The sequence below is a fragment of the Drosophila teissieri genome, chromosome 3R, assembly GCF_016746235.2.
Source record: "Drosophila teissieri strain GT53w chromosome 3R, Prin_Dtei_1.1, whole genome shotgun sequence".
In the NCBI taxonomy this organism is placed as follows: Eukaryota; Metazoa; Arthropoda; class Insecta; order Diptera; family Drosophilidae; genus Drosophila; species Drosophila teissieri.
The window spans coordinates 25,175,514-25,197,444 of record NC_053032.1 but is presented as its reverse complement, the minus strand read 5'-3'; the positions used below and the strand labels follow the sequence as shown (position 1 = coordinate 25,197,444).

The following is a 21,931-nucleotide window of genomic DNA, read 5'->3' as shown; positions in this document are numbered from 1 at the left end:
TTCGCTGGAATATTTTTAATTTCCTGATGGACAACCAGCCCCACACGACAAAGATAACCAATCGCTGTGACGTCACCGCCATTATCCTTGCTCCAGTCAGATCATCTCCTCATCAGCCGCCACGTGCAAGCGCAAAAAAAGTGTCGTTCGGCGAAAATATTTATTTTATTTTAACTATGCACACGCACTTTTTTGCACTGTGTGCAGTTGCAGTCGCACTCTCAGTACATATATAAGATGCCCATTATGACGACCATGATAACGATGATGATGATAACGATGATGATGATGATGGCTCATCAAAAACAAACAGGAGGTGGGTGCTGGAAAAAAAGGATAATAAAACTGGCTCGCTCTATTTGCCACGCACACACATGTTGTTACAGTGCCGTGATTTTTGTTGCATCAAATTGGAATTTTTTCGTTAAATATGGTAAACATCGATGGGGCAGAGATTTATGTATAGTGCAGCACCGCGTTGATACCGCGTTGATGAAAATGACTCGCCGCTGCATTGACCGTGTTTACTGTTTGTCAGACAGGCCAGCAATTTACGCCCACGCGCAAAAAACATTAATTTGCATGCAAGTCAATTATCAGGAGGCAGCAAACAGACAGGCGCTAGTTACCAGTTGCCAGTGTTCAGTTTTCAGTGTTCAGTGTTCAGCTTTTCTGTTTTGAGTTTTCAGTTTTCAGTGTTCAGTTTTTCGCTTTCTTTTGCACAAACATCGGAATTATTATTCCACCACACAAGGACGCAAGGCCTAATGGAGATACTCTCGAAATGGGTCATGGCATTTCCACAAAAATGTTATGTGCCGCGTGAAAGGTATTAATTTTGTCATAAAAGTGTGCATATACCATATCAAACCATTCTTTTGTAGAGCATCTATGGGTTGTGCAGCATCTATGGGTTCGAACTGCCAGACCAGCACATTTCTAAATGTTTTTATTAATTAAAAATATTGCAAATTAAACACATTTCCAAATTGCGTTTTGCATTTTTCGTATAAATACGCGGCCGATGGAAAAAAATGCAAATATAATTTACAAAGCATACAATTCACGTTTCATTTTATTTTCATTGCATTTTGGTTTGCTCTATCGCCGCTTTTGCAGCCATCAGTTCTTAACTTTGCCTTAAAGCTCTCAAACACGAGAACTACTAAATTACCTTATTACCTAATTGCCTAATTAGCTTTAATACCTAAGTTTTGGAAGCAGTCTTTCGTGCATAATGCGGTCTACCTGTTTCTGATGGTCACCTCGCACGTGGCAGCCAGATTGCGGCAGGTGAGGAACTGGCCGGATGCCCTAATCTCCGGCCAGCTGCGCCGGAGCGAGTGGGCAGCTCCCACGAACCGGTGGCCTTGTGTCTCGATGACAGTCTCGAATGGAGGTCCATGTGGCAGGGGGTCCAGGTGCCACAGGAAGACGGCGTGCTCGTCGCCGTCGCCGCCGCCGCCGCCGATCGCAATGACAGCCAAGAAAAATGTGTGCACAGTGACGTGGCCAAAAGTGGTGGAGTCCTCGCTCAGCCGCAGGCAAGCCACGCCCTCCAGGGGCAGCTGGGGGCGGACATGCAACCGCTCGCCGAACGTGCCGTAGATTTGCAACACGGCCAGCCGGTGGTCGCCGCTCAAATGTCGCAGCAACTGCCACTCCCGCCGACCTATTGAACCCGCCTCCAGTGGCCGCACCTGATTTACTCCGGCTGCCGGCGCCTGTTTATGGCTCCCCGCTGATAAGGATGCGCCGCCCGAGTCCTCCACTGCCGCATCCTGCAACGCGACTGTTGACAATTTGTTGGCCACTGGCTGGCCAAGTTGGCCAAGTTGGTAACTGTGGCTGCTGCATGATTTCCCAGTCGGGCAATGATAATTCTGATACTCGCTCTCGCCGCTGGCCGACTCCTCATGCCCCAGTTGCTTCTGGTGCTGCTGCTCCTGCACCTGGCCACCATTATTTATGGTGGCAACTTCATCGCAGCGCAATCCGTCTTGATCTGGCCCTGTAATCCGCCAACTTTTCTTACTCAACTTTAACTTTGGTTTAACGAGCATATTGTTGTGACCTTCCCCCGAAAAGTGCTCGACAGCGGCCTCCTGATGCTGCACTTTTATCAGCGTGCAACGTGGCAGCACAGCCTCCCCCTCCCCCTCGTCGTAGCTCTTCCTTCTGATTTCCCGAGGACTTTGGTCCACCAGAGCTGGCTCGAGTTGCCTGGAGATTTGCTTGCCGCACTTGGACTTGCCGGAACTCGTCTTGGCCAGCGCCATTTTCGGTTGATTATGATATTCATTTGTGCACTTGTTGACGCTGCTCAGCTTTCCATGGCCCTGGGCGGCAGTCACCTTGTTGGTTTTCGCTGAAAAGAGGCACCGTAAGAAGGGGGAGCATTACAAAAAGTACGAAATGTAAATATAATAAATACAACTAGGGCAGCTGCAGATCCACGCAAGTTGTCCATTTGCGCTCGTTTGTGTTTTGCCCCCAAATCCAAGTCTCTTGACTTGAAACTCCCTTGAACTTCCTCAAGTGGCAAATGAAAATAGAGCGGAAAGTAAGTAAATATCCACGTACCCACCTGCATCTGTATAAAAATGGGTGAACTATGGGCGAACTATGGGTGAATCCAGGCGAATCATAAAGAATGCACACTTAATGTAGAAGCAATAAAAACGCACTAAGCACAGCATAATCTGGGGAAAACAAAGCCAAGGACCCTGAAGTGCGGGAAAAGTGGCAAAAAATGAAGACCAACAAGGAAAAACAAATGCAGACAACGGCGGAAAATTCTGTTGCTGCTTGTTACCTCCGCTGTAAACTTCACTCCAAGTTAACTTGGCCGACACAGATTGAAAATGGCAACAGGGGCGGCTAAACTTTAAACGAAGCCGCCCAGTGGAAAAGCAAGAAAACCAGGAAAAACAAGAAAAGCAAGAAAAACAAGAAAAGCAGCGGCGGCAACAACAATCCCAGCAAGATGGCAACGCAGCTAAGCACGAAAAACTTTAGCAATTTATGTTACATAATTATGCCATAAAAAGAACAACAAGCGAAGATGAGCCATTGCGCTCAATTTCAAGCACTCTTGACTCGGCTCCGCTTTCCCGTCACATTTTTCTTTCATTTGCGCCGCATCTCGGTCGAGATTTAAGTGAAACATTGACACTTGCCGCCGTCGCAAAGTTTTGGCCCACACAAATGAGTATTCCGAGCCAGGATGTTGCCATTGGCGCAGGATAAATTACAGCGAGGCGGGCACAAAGGTTATTTCCAGAGGGTGTTGCATTACAAACAGCAACGCCCCCGAAATGAAATGCCTTTTGAACTAAAGTTCAATCGAATGAAATGTAATTATTGCAAATTGGATTTAAAAAATCCCAATAGTTATAGCCTGACATTGAAGGTATATAAGTTGTTATAATAAGTTGTATTAAAGTCATCAGCAGACTGTGCCCCCTAAAGACCTCCGCTTTTGGCCATTTAAGGACCCGCTAGAAACATTAGACATCTGTTGCCTAATGACAGCACCAATTGGGTTGTCTTTCAGACCCGGACTAAGTGGATACAAGTCGCGAATGTGTGTCCTTAAAGAGTGAGCAGTGAGCAGTGAGCAGTGGCACTTACCGCCGTCGCAGGGGAAGCTCTCCGCCAGCAGGGTGAACAACTTGTCCGACAGCAGACAGCGGCCCCTCGGCCCCAAAGGAACGCGGCACACAGGACACTTTACGGAGCGACTGCGGCAATTATTGCAGAGCACGTGTCCATTGCAGCACTGCCAGCCAGGTGGCTTGATGACCTGATTTCCGATCCATTCCGTTGCCAGTTTACCAGGTTCCGCCACAAAGCAAGAGGTGAACATAAAAAAGAGAGGCAGAGTAATTATTTAGAGGGGGAATTATTTCAATTAATTATACATACATATCATGGCCATCGAGGCCGACGTGCCCATGAGCTGATATTGAGCTCAGCAGCCTGATTGCTGCATTATGATTTTCCCCAATTGCATTTGAGCAAAAATCAATTTCAAGTCTGTCGTTCGTAATGCACAAACGGCAACCAAATTTGATTATTGCCCACATTTGCTTCTTGGTCTGACCTCCCCCTTTGAACTCGGCATCCTCAAGTGGAGATGCAGTGCAGCAAGGATGGCTCCTCTCGACAGGAATCGACATGAAAAATGTATTATGCTGCGCAGCAAGCTTTCCATTTAAATTGAAAATCAAATTGAAAATATTGCAAGCGGATTTAAAATAATACAACTGTGTTTGATGCGCACCCAAATACTTTTGCGCATTTCAAGTCGGTCCATCACAAAAACACAAATGCGGAAATATGAAAAACAAAATAAAACCAAATAAAATAAAACTGCGAAAAATACGAAAAATACGAAAAATACGAGCACGAAAAATAGACTAAAGGACGAAAGGAGCTGTATGCACACATAAATACACGAGTGCATATGTATATCGATGTTACATATTTGGCCAAAGCTTTTTGTCTCTGGCTGTCTGTGCGTGTATTTGGCCAAAAACTGTTGTAAATATGCAGGCGAACATAAATTTTGCAACGAGCTGAATAAAGAAACAATTTCTGTACTACAGCTTTCATAGTTTTTGCTGCGATTTGGCAAAACTGCAATCGAAGTATTACAAATGTAAAACGATTCGATTGCAATCTGACCAGATAAAAACCAAAAGATAAGGAACGCAGTGCACTGCCAGGTAAATTGGTTGCACATTAACGTAGCATCGAAGTCACTGCCAAGCTGTTTAATAACTTTTCAAGTATAGGTTTGATTGATGAAGAACTAACGACTAGATATTTTCTGAGTGTATATAGAGTTTAAGGTACAGCAACTTGGCCAGATTTCTAAGCATGTCTGACAAACAGAATAATAGGGATTTAAGGAACATGCACGTGTGGCAGATATTTTTAATGCCATTCGTCTTTTATTGTTTTTAATTGGCTTAAATGGCATGAGCAAATGCTTTTAATTTTAATACCCCAGCATGCATAAACAAAGACTCCAATTAGTGATAGAAATCAATTAAATGCAGCTGAGCGAAAACAAAATGGCCAAGCGGAAGTGGCAGTGAAAGGGGAAGCGGAAAGGGGAAGGGGAAAGGGGAACTGGATGTGGAACTGCAAGTGGCGGCGGAAATGGCCAGAACCGAGTGGGTTTAGTGAGTTGGCCCACTTTTCGGCATCTGTCGCCGAGTAATCGAAATTGGCATAGCATGCTTTTAGGCATATTGTAAAGGCCTCAGTTTTATATCAGCAGTATTGATTCTACTGCAAGTTTACTCGTTCGTTGAGTTGGCCAGTTTATATTGCTTAAATTAACTAAAGCGCCGCAGGGCTGATCGAAAATGAATTAATCATAATGCCATCAGGAGAGCCAGTGCCAGTGCCAGTGCCAGAGCCGAGCTGTTTGTTTGCAAGATTTATGAAAATTAAATGGCCTGCAAATTTATGCATATTTAAATGAAACAAAAACAATTTCATGCCCGATTAAATGTCAAACACGGAACGTCTGGGAACGCAACGCAACGGAAAGGAAAGGAAAGGAAAGCAGAGGAAAGCAAAGGATGCAAGGGAAGGACATAGGCCATCCTTATCCAACTGGATGCAGGCTAATGCAGGCGATTAGCATTCGAGGGAATCGAGGATGCACAACTATTGAAAATCCAGCAAAACAAATCCCTTAATAACTTAATGGACATGTGTGCGTGTTTGCATACATGAGCACACCACACACACACACACACACACACACACACGTGCATGGCAAAGGACATGGCAATGTGCTCATAATACAATATAATGCCAGCTCCGTGCCAGAGTAATAATGGCCAAATCCGAAGGACTCTTAGTGCCTCTCTCTCGCTCGCTCGCTCCCTCTCTCTCTCTCTCTCTCTCTCTCTCTCTCTTTGGCAACTCAGCCGCAGGACGGAGCAGGATAAACTGATTTCGGGTTAATAAACAAATTATTCAGTGCAGCTGCAAGTGGAGTTCAAGCTGCTCTGTGGCCAACTGCGAAGCTCTGTAGCTCTGAAGGCGTTGCAGCGTGGCCGTGTCCAGGATATCTGCTCCCGGTCCTTGCCCGTCCTGACCCGCCCGGCACATGCTTAATTTATGGTTACACACTGACACTCCACTCCACTCCACTCCACTGCAAACGAGATGTGCTGCTGCAGGCGAGAATTTCATTTGAAAATAACTCTGCATTTTAAATGGCCAGAAACCCAGAAATGGGTGGGTGCCTGGTGCCCTGCTCACCGGTCTGCTCACTCTTTATCTTGTCTAATTAATTAAATTTATGTTTTTGCTGACAAGCCGGGCATACATATAATGCATAAATATAAATATAAATTTAAAGTCCGGCCCTCGGCAGCAGCTTTAATTTAAATGCACAACGAGCTCTGCGCTGCGAAGCATCAAAAACGACCAAATCTGAATCCAAATCAGAATCAGAATCAGAAGCTGGCCCGCAGGCGATTGACACGATTATTCACACTGACTTCCGCCACACCCATACACACACACACCCTTCCCTCACATACACACTCATACTCACATATACTCAACCGCTCACTCGACACACACTAATCGTCAATATTTGATTTTTAAACGACATAATCAATCACATGGGCCGTGTATATAACATAGATGTGTATATATTGTGCAAAACTAATCAAATCACATGGCAGGGCAAACATTTATCAAAAAACCTACTCGAATATGGGCCAAAATAAAACAGCCAAGCAGTCGGCCGAATAAAAAACTTGGCCAGGCAACATAACCGACGGCTATTAACTTGCAACATGGATCTGGCCATGTGCGTCGTTTGAGTAATTGAGTCAACAAAGCTGGCACACCTGCGGGGCAGGGAGGAGCATCCCAGCATCCTGGCATCCCAGCAGCCCCGCATCCTGGCATCCCTGGAGCGGAGCAGCGCAGGAGGCATGATCCATGGACGTGGGCAACTGCCAAGCGGGGGCACGGGGCACGAAGCATGGGGCACGCAATCACCGGCAGCCCGACGTTGCAAACTTTATATACAGTCAAGTGATTAGCAACAAACTTGCGCAGCCAAATCAACGCAGCCCCGGAAGAGGATGGCACTGGGATTGCCAATGGAACTAGCATTGCACTGAACAAAAAACTGGGTAATATGCTGGATTATGAATAGGTTACAGTACAAGAATAGTAATAGGTCGAAATATGTAAGCAGAGCCAGGCATAAAATGCTTTCAAGCTACTTTAAATGCCCAGTGCTAAATGGCAGTGAGATGCAGTGAAAATATAACCTCGATTTAATATTTAGAAATTTTTCTCAAAGTGAGACTGACAGCGGCGGCTCACAAAGGCAAACAAGAGGCCAACTGGCCAACTAAGTTTCGAGCGAGTTGGGCCGAGAGTTTGAGCCCAGCTGAGTTAGATAATGACGAACTAGAACTGGAACTAAAACTAAAGCCAGCCTCATCGATATGCAATGCACATGCAGGCAGCGGAATGTCCTTATGGCCCAGCATCCATCTACCATTTACCATCAACCACCCATCATCCAATCCCCCATATCGCATCCCGCAGCGCCCTCGTTGCACTTACCTCGAGGCACACAGGACACTCCAGTAATTGGGAAATATGTTGCAGGCATGTTGCAAACTTTTGCAGCGATTGTTGATTAATGCCGTGCTGCTGCAAATACATAAAGAGAAGCGATGAGAATCACTGGTCGCTCAAATGAAGGATGCCACTTCAAGGTTAAGCGACACTTCGGGAAATTCAATCAAATTGATCCGACGCCTGCACTTAATTATATAAACATTTTTGGTGTTGGGCGGCCCACATGGTGGCGTTAATAATTCACGCTCCACTGCCAATGAAAGCCTTTTGATTTAAGCCGATTTGCATTCAGTTTAGCAGTCGATAATCAAAATCGTGAGGCTCGCCTGCATGGGAAGGACTCATAATGTCCTATGGCCTAGTGCGGTTGCAAGTTTAATCTGTTTAACGGGTCAATCTGGCACACATTCTGTGATTCAATGCCTCCGGCATTGATTGAAATGCACTTTCCATGCCAACCACCTGTGTAGCAGCTGCACTAGTGTGCTATGTGTGTGTGTGTGCGAATGTCCTGGCTGGCCTTAAATTTGGACTGTCCTCGGCGAGGACATTTAGGTCAATTGAATTGTAATAAAGTACACATAATGTGTCGAGAACGAAATTGCGTTATTTCGATTCAATTGCATTTAATAAAGTTGGCAGATAAACAATTTGCAACTACACCGATGCCGCCAGGACATCTGCACGGCTGAACACCTCAAGGATTACCTTGGGTTTTCACTTTACCTATACACTTGTGCTCCAAATATACGAGCAGGTCATTCGTTGACTTTTTAATTGAGAAACTTTCGGCAAATCAAAAGTCCTGCGGTGTGACTTTGAGGCTTGATATTGTATATTTGGCAATCATTATGTGAATTGATTTTAAAACAAAAACAATAAATAATGAAGGAGAACCTTCAGAGCACAAGCACTTTAAGTTGCAGCAATATAAAGTTTATAACTCGATTTGACTTATGTAAAGGCCGCATCTGAACTCATAATCCGTGCAACAAAGCCGCTCTTTACGCAATTAAGTTTAAGTAAATATCAATTGATGACCAGTCAATTACAATTACGTGCGGTTATGCATGAATTATTTGCTGCAGACTAATCAGGCATTTTTTGTATTCTGTGCCAAGTAACCTTGGAATGGGGCTCCATTATTTTGCCCGCCAAACTGCAGCAGGCCCACTAAGCAAGCGGACCAAGCTGCAGAAACTAATTACTAATTACGAATTACGAATTACTAATTAGCAGTAGCAGTAGCAGTCATTAAGCCAATCAGAGTTACGTAACGCTCAGTGGCGCACTCATGCAAGACAATGGCACACTCCGCCACTCATCTCGGCCCAATTAGGCCAACTATATGGGGCACTCAAGAGCACATGCCACATGCGACTACTTACCACAGCGTGTGATGCCTCGGCAGGATCCTCACTTGGGTCGATGCTCGCCTGCTGGCGCCACATCATCAGGGTCACGACCTCGGCGCCGCTCTGCCAGTGATCCTGCAGCCGACTGGCCAGCTCACTGATCCTCAGCCCCAGGACATCGGCTCCATTCAGCTCCAGCAGGGTGTCGCCCATGCGAACTCCGCCCCTCTCCGCACTCGACTTGGCCTGCACCCCGCTGACCCAAGGATACGGATCCCAGGGGGCACGGCTCAGATTCAGGCCCAAGGTGCCGTTCGCGCAGGCGTAGATGGTGCACAACTGAAGCATTTTGCCTGCAACAGAGAGAGAGAAAGAGAGAGAATTGAAATCAAAAGCGCCACTTAAGCCACAAGGTCGCACATAAATTTGGTCAATTTTCAATACCGAAGACGCACACACTCACCCCACTCGCCGCTCATCTAATTACCTGGGCTAACACACACATAAACACCTGGACGAGGGGAGGGGAGCTTTGAGAAATGTTGCCAAACTGTTTTATTTCGTTTGGCGAAGGGGGCCCAACTCTAGTTGACATGCCCATCACGTACACACCCGCATTTATTATGCCCCCGAGTGTGTGTGATTGGGGCAACCTGAGGCCGGAGACCGAAGACCGGAGTCCTCTGATTTCCAGTCCAGGCACTCGAATCATTTGCACCTTTCGACGGGCGATTCCTTCACCTTTCGGCAGCTTCGAGGCGCTGCCCAATTAATTAGCCAGAAAGTTTCGGTGCCAAGTGGTCGTAATTACGCATACGCCACGTTTGCCAGGCGTAAAATTTGCGCACATAAATCAAAAGTTTTGCGGAGCCTAGCCAAATAGAAAAAACCAAATAGAAAGGGTTTCTTTCAAACTTTTTAGCACCAAGGAAAATCAATTAAGCAACAAAGCCAAGCAGGAACTCATATATATATACTATATATGTTTTGTATTAACCAGAACTCAGCAGCTGTTCTACGGACTGAAATTCTTTAGCTGAGTCACAAATCGTTATCGAAGTCGTCAGATTCGCTTGGTTGTCAGTTTAGAAGATTTTCGCTGCGAAATTGATTATGTTTCTTGCACTCGAGAACTTGGAGCAGATTGGGAATTTATAGCTTCCTCCTCGGCTGTCTACGCACGCGGATACAGATGTGAGTTTGAGTTTAAGTATGAGTATGAGCATGAGTTCGAGTGCGAGTATGGCAAACTTGTTCAAATCACTTCACTTCACTTCTACTGACATTGGCCATGAAATCGCTATGACGTCGGCTCATTGAAGTGGGCACAGCCGTAGTTAAAGCAATCACTGAACAACAAGCTGGCCATCAGCCAGCGCTGTGCTATCCCTTGTAAGGGCAATTCAGCATTCAGCATTCGATTTAATTAGTTGCCAAAACCGCAGCAATAAGTTAAAGCTGCACCCACTACTAATTCCACTACGAATCCAATGGAAAGAAAAGAATCTCCATTGTTTCAGCTGCAGGCCAATGAAGCGCATCAATTGGCTGACCACAAAACGCAGGATGACTGCCACTGGTAACGCTCCAATTAAGGTCCAAACTCAATTGTTAATTGCCCACAGCCATGTTTATACCGTAAAGTTAACGCTGCGAATCTTTAGCTCAACGAGTGTAGGAAGCGAACTGAGCTTAAACGCGTGTGAATTGCAACTGAATCGCCCGAAGGTGGTGCACATTGCACACTGCTTGCAAGTAGTCGACTTGATGGCCGCTTTCGGTTTCAGTGTATTGAGTTGAGTCAGTGGCAAAACTGGCGAGGCGAGACTAAGACAAACTCGCACGAAAATTGCGTCACAATTACACGAGAGAAACCGCAAGCGAAAAAACTAAAAAAAAACTAAAAGAAACTGAAAAAAACTAAAAGAAACTGAAAAAAATAAAAGAAACCGAAATAAAAAGCCCCAAAGACAGAGACCCAGAAACCCAAAAGCGGGCCAAAAGCGTTGCGCATGCGCCATTGACGCTGCAGCTCTGCAATTAGCGAACTGTGGGACTGTGGCACTGCCGTGTAAATTCCAATTGGAACGTGATTGTTGCCTTCGCTTCGGCCCCCCTTTTTCGCACAGTGTTTGCGCAAGCATTGCGTATGAATACGTATGATTTATGCGCTGTTTCTAATTCAATTCAGAGCCGTTTGTTTGCTCGGGCGCTAGGAAATGGAAGCAAACTTGTTTGCCGCTTTTAATTATGCGAGTATCCAGCAAATGCGTTTATAATTGTGCGTTACACTTCCGCGTTTTCATTCTCGTTTCGCGCCTTTTGCTGCTTGGGCATCTGGGATCTAAGCTGGACCTTGACCTAAGGCAACGCTTACTAACTTGGCCTGGCAGTTGGTGGGGTGAGCGTAAGGTCGTTTGGGCCATTAGCCCTTCCACGCTGTGTTAGCAATTACACACCGTTTGTTTCCACCGTTTTTTTTTTGATTTGTGAGCCAGCTGGTTAATCAATTTTCACAACTCTCGGCCACGCTTGATGATTTTCGATCGTAATTACTTTATTTTGGCGCCGGCGCTTCGCACTTCGCGTTTTCCAGCGGAACTTGCGGCGCTTGCGCACTTAACCGCTTGCCAGTTGCGAAGAAACTGAGCCTCGACTTCTGCACAGCTGACCAGCAGACCTCCTAACTTGGCTCAAACGTAGCGCCACCTGTGGGCAGAGCTTTGCACCGAGCTCCAGCGAGCTTTTGAATGTTTGTTTTTGTTTGTTTTTTTTTTTGGTGATTGGAAACCGCATCCATTGGCCACAAGCAAGTCGAGAGGCAATAGATTGGAGAGGCGGAATTGCACTTGAATTTGGCCATTTGCCTTTGGGCCCGGCCTAATTGCCGGCCGATTAATAAAAGTCAATTACCTTTTAGGTGGGTGGCTGTACGGGAAACATGAGTTTTGATGTTGTTGCCTGGGTAAGTATTCTCTAATTTTGACACTGCTGACGGCTTTTGGCTGCCGCGCGCTTCTGTGTGCCACATAAATTCGGCTAAATCTAATTGAACTGGCAAATTGAAAAGCCAAAAACGAATCACACACAACACACACCACAACACCAAGCCCAGGGTCAGTGTTGCTGGGCGCAAATTTTAATGAAATTACCAATTTCAATGCTATTTGGCTATTTGGCCAATGTTTCAGACGACCAGCGCCAAACTCAAATTACCGCCTCAATGGCAGTTAAACCGGCGATAACGAAACAACAAAAAAGCGAAAGTCAAACGGATGGCTATGGTTTGGTTTGAGTTGGTTGGTTGGCCATGCCAAATCCATTTGTCAGCTGCCAATTTGCATCAGTTATCATTGTTAGGGTTAATCGACGAGCTGGTTTTAGGCCCGATTATTTATTTAGGGCCCCATTGTTTATGTTTATCGCAGCTTGACACCCTGATGTGGTGCCAAACACACACTCGTCGTCGTTGTTGTTGTTTTAATTTCTTTGGCATTTCGAATAATAATATTTTGGTTTACTTGCTGGCCGGCCGGCCACTCAATCGCAAATGCACTGGCCATTTGGCACTGCCAACACGCAACACGCAATTAAGCCGAAAAATAGTGATGTTTATTTTCAAATTTAATTACACAGTCGCAAAAGTTTTAAAGCCAACAAATGGGAATTAAACTGATTAAGTTTCGTGTGCATTACTGCTAATAGCGATTTTATCTGATTACAATTTGAGCAGGCTGTAACCCAACTGTATAAATATACAATTTAACACTTCATTTGCAGGTCTTGTTCAGTTTATATTGGTTATTTATCTTTGTCTGCGCTGTTTTGGTACATTTAATTTCATACTTTTAATCTCTTTAAACAAACACAATATTTTTACTGTGTGTTTTTAATTTAAGAGCCATTGCATTTAGCCATGTTCTCGATTTCACTTCCGCACATTTACAGCAGGCTGCACATTCGAACCAAAAGTTATTATTTTCCATATTTACCATATCGAGCAACTTCCCCATGACTTAATCGCTGAAGAACTCGTTTGTTTATTCAGTATATTCGAAGGTGTCACAATGTGTATACCTGCAACTTTATAGCGCACCCAAAAACCGCTGCCAGCCGAAAGTTCAAATATTTACTTAGCTTCACAAGTTGAATTTCCATGATCTCAGCTGGCTGTCAGCTTTGGATCATGGAGCTCAGATCTCAGATCTCCGATCTCGGAACTCGAATCTCGAATCTCGGATCTTGAACCGCAGCCACATTTTGGCGCCGAGCACTTACAACACCAACGTCAGCTGGCGGATGGCCCAGAGTCATTAAGTTGGGGAAGGGGTTAAGTGTGGCGATGCTGGGGAGCTGGCCAAAATGTTTGTCGTAGCCGATTGCGTCGGCCCAAAAGCAGCGCCACTCGGCAACTTTTCAGCCGGCCCACATATCGCCAGCTGGCTCGAAAAAAACCAACAGACTCACGAAAAACAGTTTGCCAACTGAGAGCGCTCGTTGAACACGTCGCTCGCTAGCCGCACTTTACTTTGGCTCACAACGATCCCAGCCAGCACCTGTGTGTGAGTTTTCCAGCCTGAAATGAGGAAATCATCGGGAGGATTTCAGGCCCCACCCAGCGAAGATGGACAGCTTGGCGCTGGCTCCTCCGTGCGACTGCTGAGGATCCCCAGGGCCGCACCGGCGATGGAGAACTACGGATTCCAGCTGACTCGCAGCAAGTGGGATCCCTATCCCTGGGTAATACGCATAGCCAACGGCTGGAGATCACGCCCCCCACCTAATTACCATATCCCCATAACACCGACAGGTTTGCGAGGTGGCAGCCGGCACACCTGCCGCTTTCTGCGGCCTGAAAGCCGGCGACTGTGTTCTGGAGGTGAGTAGAAGTGGTAGAAGTGGGTGCCACAGGTTGGTGCCACCCCTTTTCAGTTCCTCCAGTTGCAGAAATGAGCGCAGGCCAACTGCAATGGTAACTCTATCTGCGCCTGAACTTCAGTTACAAAACTAACAATATATCGATGGGGAATTTACTTTGTAAACCTATTAAAGGCTTATTGTGACCGTTCCTCGGCTGCTCAACTATGTTGAAGCTAGCTGCATGCAACTTTGACTAGAAAGAGGAAGGGATTGAAGAACACACTTGAATTCTAATATCTCCCTAGTTGAAAGAAAAACTTGTGCAAGTAAATTACCTACGCCTTTTTGCTGTAAAGCTAGTTAAGTGTTTTTGTGAGTTTTCAAGTCAATAATTTCTGAAATCTGTACGAATTGTGACTCAGTATAAAAAAATGCTATTGAGGAAAGCATTTCAGTATAGTGATTTGAATTTTCAAGAACAAACTTGAATAGTTTGAGCTGTGGAAGTTGGACTGTATATCCGAGTCTGGACTTTGCAGCCGCTTTTGTAGCCGCCTTTGTTGGTCTTCGTGGATATTGTTGGCTTAAAATAGCAATGCAGTAAAACTTAATTGCTCGGCATCGGCTTTATTCAGCACCTTTGTGGGAGGTGAAGTGGGGGTGGGGAGGGGGCAGTGGGCACTTGAAACAGCTGGCGAATGCAACGCCCGCCCCCAAAACTAATGACACAACTCGAACGTAGTAGAACGACTAGTTGATGACAAAGATTAATTAGCGCAGAGTAAATATTCACAGCAAACATGAGTTATCAGATAACGGATAACAGCCCATTGCGTTAACAGTGCTCGCTGAGGTTAACATCCGCAAGCAGTGCGCGCGATACAGCTGCAAGCAGTGCGCGGAATTTGGAAATGAGTTGGCCATTCGTTTTCTTCGAAACCAGATATTTAGATACTTGATTCTTGTTTTCTGCACGGCCATTCTTTCCTATAATAAATAACAACATTATTCTGCAATCTAAGCTTATCTACTACCAGATATTTCCTCTAAAAGTATATAAATCTTAATTTCCAGGTAAATGGCCACGATGTTTTGGGCCTGAGAGTGTCTGAAATCGCCAAAATGGTCAAGAGTCAAAAGGACTGCGTCACAATTCTCTGTTGGAACAGTGAGTGTGACAAGGACTGTAATAACAATGTGAGTGTTTTCAACTATTATTCAGCTATTTAAGCCATTTTGCCATGGCTAACTTATCCGTGCGCCATCAAAATCCTGCTGACCCATGGGTTTTCTCCAAAATCCAAAATCCATAGAGCATCTGCTGCGCCCCCATGCCCACCAGTTTGCGCCGCCTGTCCCTCGTGCTGGAGAGCATCCTGCGCCTCGTCGAGTGTCCTGTCTGCGGCGTGACCATCTCTCCGCCGGCGATGCAGTGCCAGAACGGACACCTGCTCTGCGTGGACTGTCGCATCCGCTCGGAGCGATGTCCTGTCTGCCGGGACTTCTACACTCCCCGGCGGGCTCTGTTGGCGGAGCAGATTTTCCTGACCATTGCCAACGCCTTCGAGATGTGCCGCACGGAGAACAGGCTGCGGCAGAAGCTCTTTGCCGGGATAACACGGCCAGTGGTGGGGGGGCGACCGGACAGGATAACCGGACAGGACACCTGGCGAAAGCGCAGGCCCGTGCTGCCAACGAACAAGTTCCTAACCAAGTTGCTCGAGGGCTGCGCCTACTCCACGGACAACCTCAGTGCCACGAATGCCGCTACCCTGCTGCGGACTAGTGCCACGGATGTCGCTGGCGACTCCAGTGAAATCCCGGCCGGGACATCGCCAGTGACAGCCGCGCCCCCCGAAAGGACAACAATGCATGCCACGCTTGACGGGAATGCGGCGCATCCTTCACTCTCGACGAATGATTTACAGCAGGAAGGAGTTAAGCCGAATGCCGAGGGCGTTGACGAGGAATCCGGAACGGACAGCAGCCACAACTACGCCACAGCCTTGCATGCTCCTTCTCCACCTTCTCCACCATCCTCCTCCGACAGGCCGGGCATCAATGAATCTTCTGAATCCTGTGGATTGCAACCCGTTCGCATACCTCCTGTCACTCCGAGCCGAGATTTGCCCCAGCAGGTTGTCCAAACTAAGCCGGCCGTGCTGATGTACCGCTGTCCCTGCGAGCTGCAGGATGCACAGGATCCTGCAAAGGACCTCCAACAGAACTGCTGCTACAAATCCGCTTTCCGTCTGCTTTGAGCGCCGCCATCTCAATCAACAGCATCCTCTTATCAGGCGCCTCCTCCATTCACCCGCTCCGCCCCACTGTTTTCCTTTCTAATTAAATTAAATGCCAGTTGCTTGGCCAAAGTTGCTTATCGCGCAAAGAAACGAACCCGGCCAAAGGGAATTGCATGGGTGTCAGGCCGGGACAAAGGCCCAGGATGGAGATGCAAAGAAGTTGGTCCAGCCAACTGCAGCGAAGAGTTCAACTCTTGGCCAAGTTGAGTTCTAATTGAATCACTCCTGAACGCTCCAATGACTTTGTGTCATTTGGCGTCCGAGTTGTGCAGCTCGATAATGAAGTCCGGGCGCACTGCATCCGGGGGGTTTCGCTCGATAGCTGCGAGTCTCGAAGTCATCAACAAAAGAATAAAAATATTTAAAGCCAATTGAACTGGGATGTCGTGCAAATGATCAATGGTCTCTAGGAGTATGCAGAAGTAAGTTATATAAGTGTAGAATAGAAACATTTCTCGCAGTGCAGTGCAACTTATGACTGCTGACGGCGATGTCACGCGCAGATGCAGGTCAATCAGGAGCAAAGGATGAAGGATGCTGGACAAGCGCGTAATGAGCTTTATTTGTCATCGGGAGCAGGCGTGGAAGCTGTCCTGTCCCTGCTTCCTGATGGTGCCTGGTGGTGCCTGGCGGCTCCTGATGGTGCCTGGTGGTCCCATTATGACAGCCGCAGTTGGACAGCCATTATGCCGGCCGTTTACCATTTAATATTGACGCAGGACGAACCACCGCACCACCAATGAAGCAGCGAGCCACGCCAGCAACAGGAGCCAGTTGCTCCAAACCGCATTCTTATCGCTGCAGAATAGCCACCCGCTGCTCCTTCGCCGGAGCCGGGGCTGCCATGAAAATGTCATCAAAACAGGAAGTGGCAGTTTAATTTAAGCGCGTTAATTGAATTTTATTTTCTGCTTTTGTTGATGTGCCCGACAAAAGCCCGGGCCGGAAGACCAAGTCCAAGCCGGAGTCCACAGTGCATAGCCTGTAGTCCGTGGTCCGTAGTCCATAGTCAGTAGTCCAGATCCGTGGCGAGTGCGATGCAGAAATTGATTTGCCGCCGCTCCTGCTGTTGCTGCCACTTCTGATGGCGGTGCAGCATTGTGGGCGCGGATTAGTCGGAATGGCCGGAATAAGCGGCCGTATCCCGTGGTGTCGCCACCTGGCAGAGTCGGCAAACTTTAATTACAAACTTCTATGCGCCATTATGCGCGTCTGATGCGCGTTCGCCCGGGGAAAACCTGTTTAAATTGCTGTTATTGTTGCACATTCTGCACAAGTCTTGTGGCCCACAGGCTCAGACCCTGCCACCCCACATTTTCTAATTGCATTTCATTATCTATTGGAAATTACAGCGATTTCGAGGGTCGATGATGATGGCACCGCTAATGGCAACCGTAACAAGTGCTCCTCCACGTGAATCTCCGCGCGGCAATGCAATTAATTTCGCTGTCGCGGGTAAAAGAAATCGCTGCGAAAACCGCGACAAGTGTGCTTGTGCTTTCAATTTCCCCCCCCCCATTTTCCCCCACTCCCGGCATAATTTGCAATGGGAAACCCAGACCGATCTATTGGTTATTTAATTAATGTGAAGCACTCATTATCGAGTGCAATTTACCTTGGGTAAACACGGGCTCTCAGCTCTTAAAGCATCGCTCCTCCATCGCCTTTCAATTTGCATCCTTGGCCGTTTAAGTTCTGGCTTTGCATCAAAATAAACGGCTCTTTGGCTTCGAAGTTTCGGCCACGGGCACGGGCCCGGCTAAGTGGTAATGGTAAAAACAATAAATTCACTTTGGAGCGGGAATTTCTCTGCCACGCCCACTCGAGCACTTGCCGCACAAGTGGAGGTCACGTCAGTGCAACACGCGGCGTATGGGTATGGGTATCCAGCGTGCACTTGCTCAAAAACAGAGAGATTTTGGTTGTAAATTTAACTATTAAATTTTAGCATTTTACTAAGCTTTATTCTCAAGATTTATAGAGCAGAAGTAATTTTTGCGCCAATCTCATTGTTAGAATTACAGAGCAAAGAAACCCATAGTTGTTACCTCATTTGGGTTAGTAAGTTGTAAACCTATTAGCCTGCCTCAAAGCTCTGTTTTTTCTTGCAGTGCAGCTTATCAGCCTGCAACAGAGAGCGTCTGTGGAAAGTGTGTGTGTGTGTGTGTGTGTGCGTATAGCTTAGCAACAATGTGACCGCCCCAAAGCGAAGGAAAGCGTGCAACAATTTGGAGAATCCTTCTTCCCTTTTGGCGGCGCAGCTGTTTCGTGTGCGGCCGCAACCTTAGAAACTTTCTAACGAGCATTCTGCACACCGCCCCTCCCCCGCCCCTCAGCGATCTGCCCCCCCCCCCCCCCCCCCTTTTGGCCCCCTTTTCTTTTTTGCTGCACGCCCCCCGCTGCCCCCGGGCGGGCTGTTATTGTTATTGTTTCTAGCTGGCAAACAACATGTGCGGTTGTCATAAATTTAACGCCAAAAGAGCATTTTAAGCAGTCAGCCAAAGAGCGCCTGGCAGGGGACTAAGTCTTCTAATTACTCCGAGGGAAAACTTTCTGCCCATCCATGCTGCATGTGTGTGTGTGTGTGGTGTATGAGTGTGTGTGTGCATCTCGGGCAGAAAAGTTTGACGAGTCGCCCACCGGAAATGCAAGCGGCTGCGTGCAAAGTATTTCCATATTTAAATTCGTGCGTTCGAATATTTGAAACGACAACTGGCAACTGGCAAACGGCAAATGGGAATTATTTATTTAATTAAATATTAAAAAACGTGCTGCGGCCATCTTTTATTGCATTAGTCGCCGTTTCGGGGGCTCTGTAAAGGATATATATATTTTTTTTTATATTTTCCCACTGCGCTGGCAAAGCTTCTGGCCCCGGCAAAGAAACTTAATTACGGTTGAGCGACGTCGCAAGAGCCTGATTAAATTAAAACGAATATGAATTGCATTCATATTCACATTCACATTCGCCTGTAAATAGGCAACAAAGCGACTCAATGGCCGACATGTGAGTGACACATTTCACACTGCGAATCAATTAATTGAAACATCCGGATCAGCTCTTTTAAATCGAAAAGTGCAGCCCTTAAACGACAGCAAATGAAACCATTTTCGTGGCGAATAATAATAACCAGAACCCGCTCCCCCCGCCAAAAAAAAAGATACATCGCCCACGGCGCGCAGCCTTGGAAATTAAAATTATAATTCCATTGATTAGAAAATTGTAAATGCATGGAATTTCCGGATATCGCTGTGTGGCGATCTTTCGATTTGCATAATTGCGAACCAAACCGTCGCAACGCACCGAAAATCTGCAAAATCTCCGCCACAACAGCTGCAGTGGGCGGTGGTTTTTGGGGCACCTTCCATGGTGCCCCATGGTGCCCCTTGGTGACCCCTGGTGCCCCTTGGTGCCTCCGGCTGTTGCAGATGCTTATCGGGCTGTAACTTTGCACCGACCAGTGGCCACTGCCCATAAATATCAAAAATTCTAACACATGGAATGGGTTTCCTTTTTTTTCCTTTGGTTTTGGTTTGGTTTGGTTCGACCTGCAGGTGTGGGAATCCGCGAACCTGTTCGCTTTTTGCATCCTGGCGGGGGACTTTTTAATTAAAATAAAAACGAACAGCGAGGGGCAGCAGTGGAAATGCCACATAATTGTCGAATTGTTGCCACTTGCCACGCGTGCTGGGCGTTGGATGGTGGGCGTTGGGTGGTGGGCGTGGCTGGCTGAAATGGTCGTTTGCTGATTAACAAAAATAAATTGTGAGCGGTACTTTGGCATAACAATTACTGCGCCACCATGTGGTTATGTGCACACACACACACATGCGTTTGCATGTATGCGTACATGGGATGGCCATTTTCATAAAACTCCTCTGTGCTTCCCTCTGTCTGCGCTTTTTGTTTGCGGATGTGTTCTCGTTGGACTCGCTTGTAAATATTTAGCTGCCATCCGCTTGTGTTCGCCGACGCCTAGCTGCACAGATTTTGCCCTTTAACCTCAAAAGCAAAAAATTCATTTCGGATCCAACTAAAATCCGCACTCGAACGGAGCGCCAGGAGCCAGCCAATGACCACTTGTAGCCCTCAGCAGGCAGTCCAGCAGTCATTTCGATGAGCAGCAAGCGAGGGTAGCAGTGGGGTGTATTGGCACTGGGGACAAATTTGAAGTGTTCATTGTTGGGAATTGAAAAATAAACTAGAAAGTCACACACTGGAATTATAGCTCTGAAAATGTAATCCTTAGCAACCTAGACTCAAAAGAATTTTCATTAGCTAAACAGTTGGATACACTACATTTTGTTGGCCACATAATCAGCAAGTTAACCTTCATTTTATAAAATCAAGTATACGTTTTTAACTCAATTTCTGGATAATCCCTTCAAGAATGGGGCATATCCTTTGCCACAGGGTATGTATGCGAGAGTATTTCGGGAGTCGGGGAAGGAGTAATAGAAAGTAAGCAAGCAAAAAAGTCAAAATCATGCCTTTGCTCATGTTTTATGTGGGATATTCCGTTGTGTTCTGCCGGGCTGCTTTTAATTGCTTTACATTTTTGTTTATTTTGTTGACGCTGTGCTGTCCCTGCAGTTCCCTCTCTGCATGTGTGTGTGTGAGTGAGTGTGTGTCTGTGTGTGTGTGTGTATGTGTTTATGTCCTTGTCTGTGTTTGCGGGCTGTAATGAAGACCCGTGTCGGTCTGCATATTAACTGGAACACACTTGCAGCATTTTTAAATGCATAGTGCACCACCCCCCACTGCACCACTGAACCACCCCCCTCTGCACCACCCGCCCTAAGCATTTTAGGGCCGTGGTTGAACAGCGAAAACAGAAGCGAGCCATGGGGATGGCCAAGAGGGGTGGGTTATTCGAGGGGAAGAGGGCCTGCGGCAGCGGCAAGTAAATTTGCGCACGGCTTTCATTGTCTGTCATAAGCATAAATGGTTATTAATATTAAAGTTCATAACGGGCAATGTTAACTGCTCATTTAACGGGGCCGTGCTTCTGGCCACTTTATTTTTGCCTGACTGCTCCGCAGCCTGACTGCCGGCCACGCCCCCCTTGGCAGCATCCGCCCCCCGGTTTTGCTCATTGATATGTCGGCAGTTGTTTACACATTAACAGCCCGCTGTGCACCGCAACCATGGCCATTTGCAACCAGTTAACGAAAGAGGCCATTCGGGCCTTATTAAGTCACTAAAATTGCATCGACAGTGCAACACTTTCCCACTCGTGGCCACTGAGGAGCATGTCAAGGCTTAATTCTTAATTCGATCATTTTTAATGAGACACAGAACAGCCAGCACTCCCGGTTATTTCCAGTATATGCGGGGTATCATGTAATGCAGGGGCTAAATTACAATTTAAATCAAATTAGGCGAGTGTACGAGTAGCAGCGATTTAATCCATTGAACTTAACTGAACTGAACTGCAGTGAACTGCAATCCGTGCGCGACCTGAACCCAAATTAATTTAAGACTTAAGCCGATTTTTATGAATTGTATACGAGAGTATGCAATGCAAATTAATTCGATATATGTAAACAAATAAATGAAAAAGCTGAGAATGTGTTAAAGGCGAATAATAAATTAACTATGTGCATACATAAATGCGCCGCTCTGACGTTGTAAATTATTTTTTGAATGCAGAGCAATTAAGTAAAGTCAGGCGGGCAAACATGAAACGGAAATCCCAGCATGTTGTGCATGTCGCTGTGTGTTGTTGTGTGTTGTTGGGTCCGATTTTCCGCAGAAATGGCCAGGTGTGAGAT

The 21,931-nt window shown here is 46.6% G+C and overlaps 2 protein-coding genes and 1 long non-coding RNA gene across 5 annotated transcripts; 1 reads left to right on the top strand and 2 right to left on the bottom strand.

Moving 5' to 3' along the window:
* Positions 1-1,096: 1,096 nt before the first annotated feature.
* On the bottom strand, positions 1,097-11,568 carry LOC122620667. 3 transcript variants are annotated; one of them, XM_043798251.1, is made up of 5 exons: positions 11,453-11,568; positions 9,027-9,346; positions 7,621-7,710; positions 3,634-3,805; positions 1,097-2,368 (listed from the first exon to the last, which is right to left on the bottom strand). In XM_043798251.1, exons 2-5 carry the CDS (start codon positions 9,339-9,341, stop codon positions 1,245-1,247), a joined length of 1,701 nt encoding a protein of 566 aa, XP_043654186.1. In that variant the 5' UTR covers positions 9,342-9,346; positions 11,453-11,568; the 3' UTR covers positions 1,097-1,244. The 3 variants fall into 3 exon arrangements, with proteins under 3 accessions (XP_043654186.1, XP_043654185.1, XP_043654187.1); XM_043798250.1 differs by lacking the exon at positions 11,453-11,568 and adding an exon at positions 10,631-10,694; XM_043798252.1 differs by lacking the exons at positions 7,621-7,710; positions 9,027-9,346; positions 11,453-11,568 and adding an exon at positions 3,928-4,169.
* A 1,602-nt stretch (positions 11,569-13,170) lies between these two features.
* LOC122620751 lies at positions 13,171-16,492 on the top strand. The gene is made up of 4 exons (XM_043798358.1): positions 13,171-13,733; positions 13,804-13,872; positions 14,928-15,050; positions 15,167-16,492. The coding sequence occupies exons 1-4, from the start codon at positions 13,575-13,577 to the stop codon at positions 16,112-16,114; spliced, it is 1,299 nt and encodes a 432-aa protein (XP_043654293.1). The 5' UTR covers positions 13,171-13,574; the 3' UTR covers positions 16,115-16,492.
* Positions 16,493-19,338: 2,846 nt separating this feature from the next.
* Positions 19,339-20,341, bottom strand: LOC122621494. The gene is made up of 2 exons (XR_006326219.1): positions 19,951-20,341; positions 19,339-19,886 (listed from the first exon to the last, which is right to left on the bottom strand). It is a non-coding gene; the product is annotated as an uncharacterized LOC122621494 (long non-coding RNA).
* Positions 20,342-21,931: the final 1,590 nt, after the last annotated feature.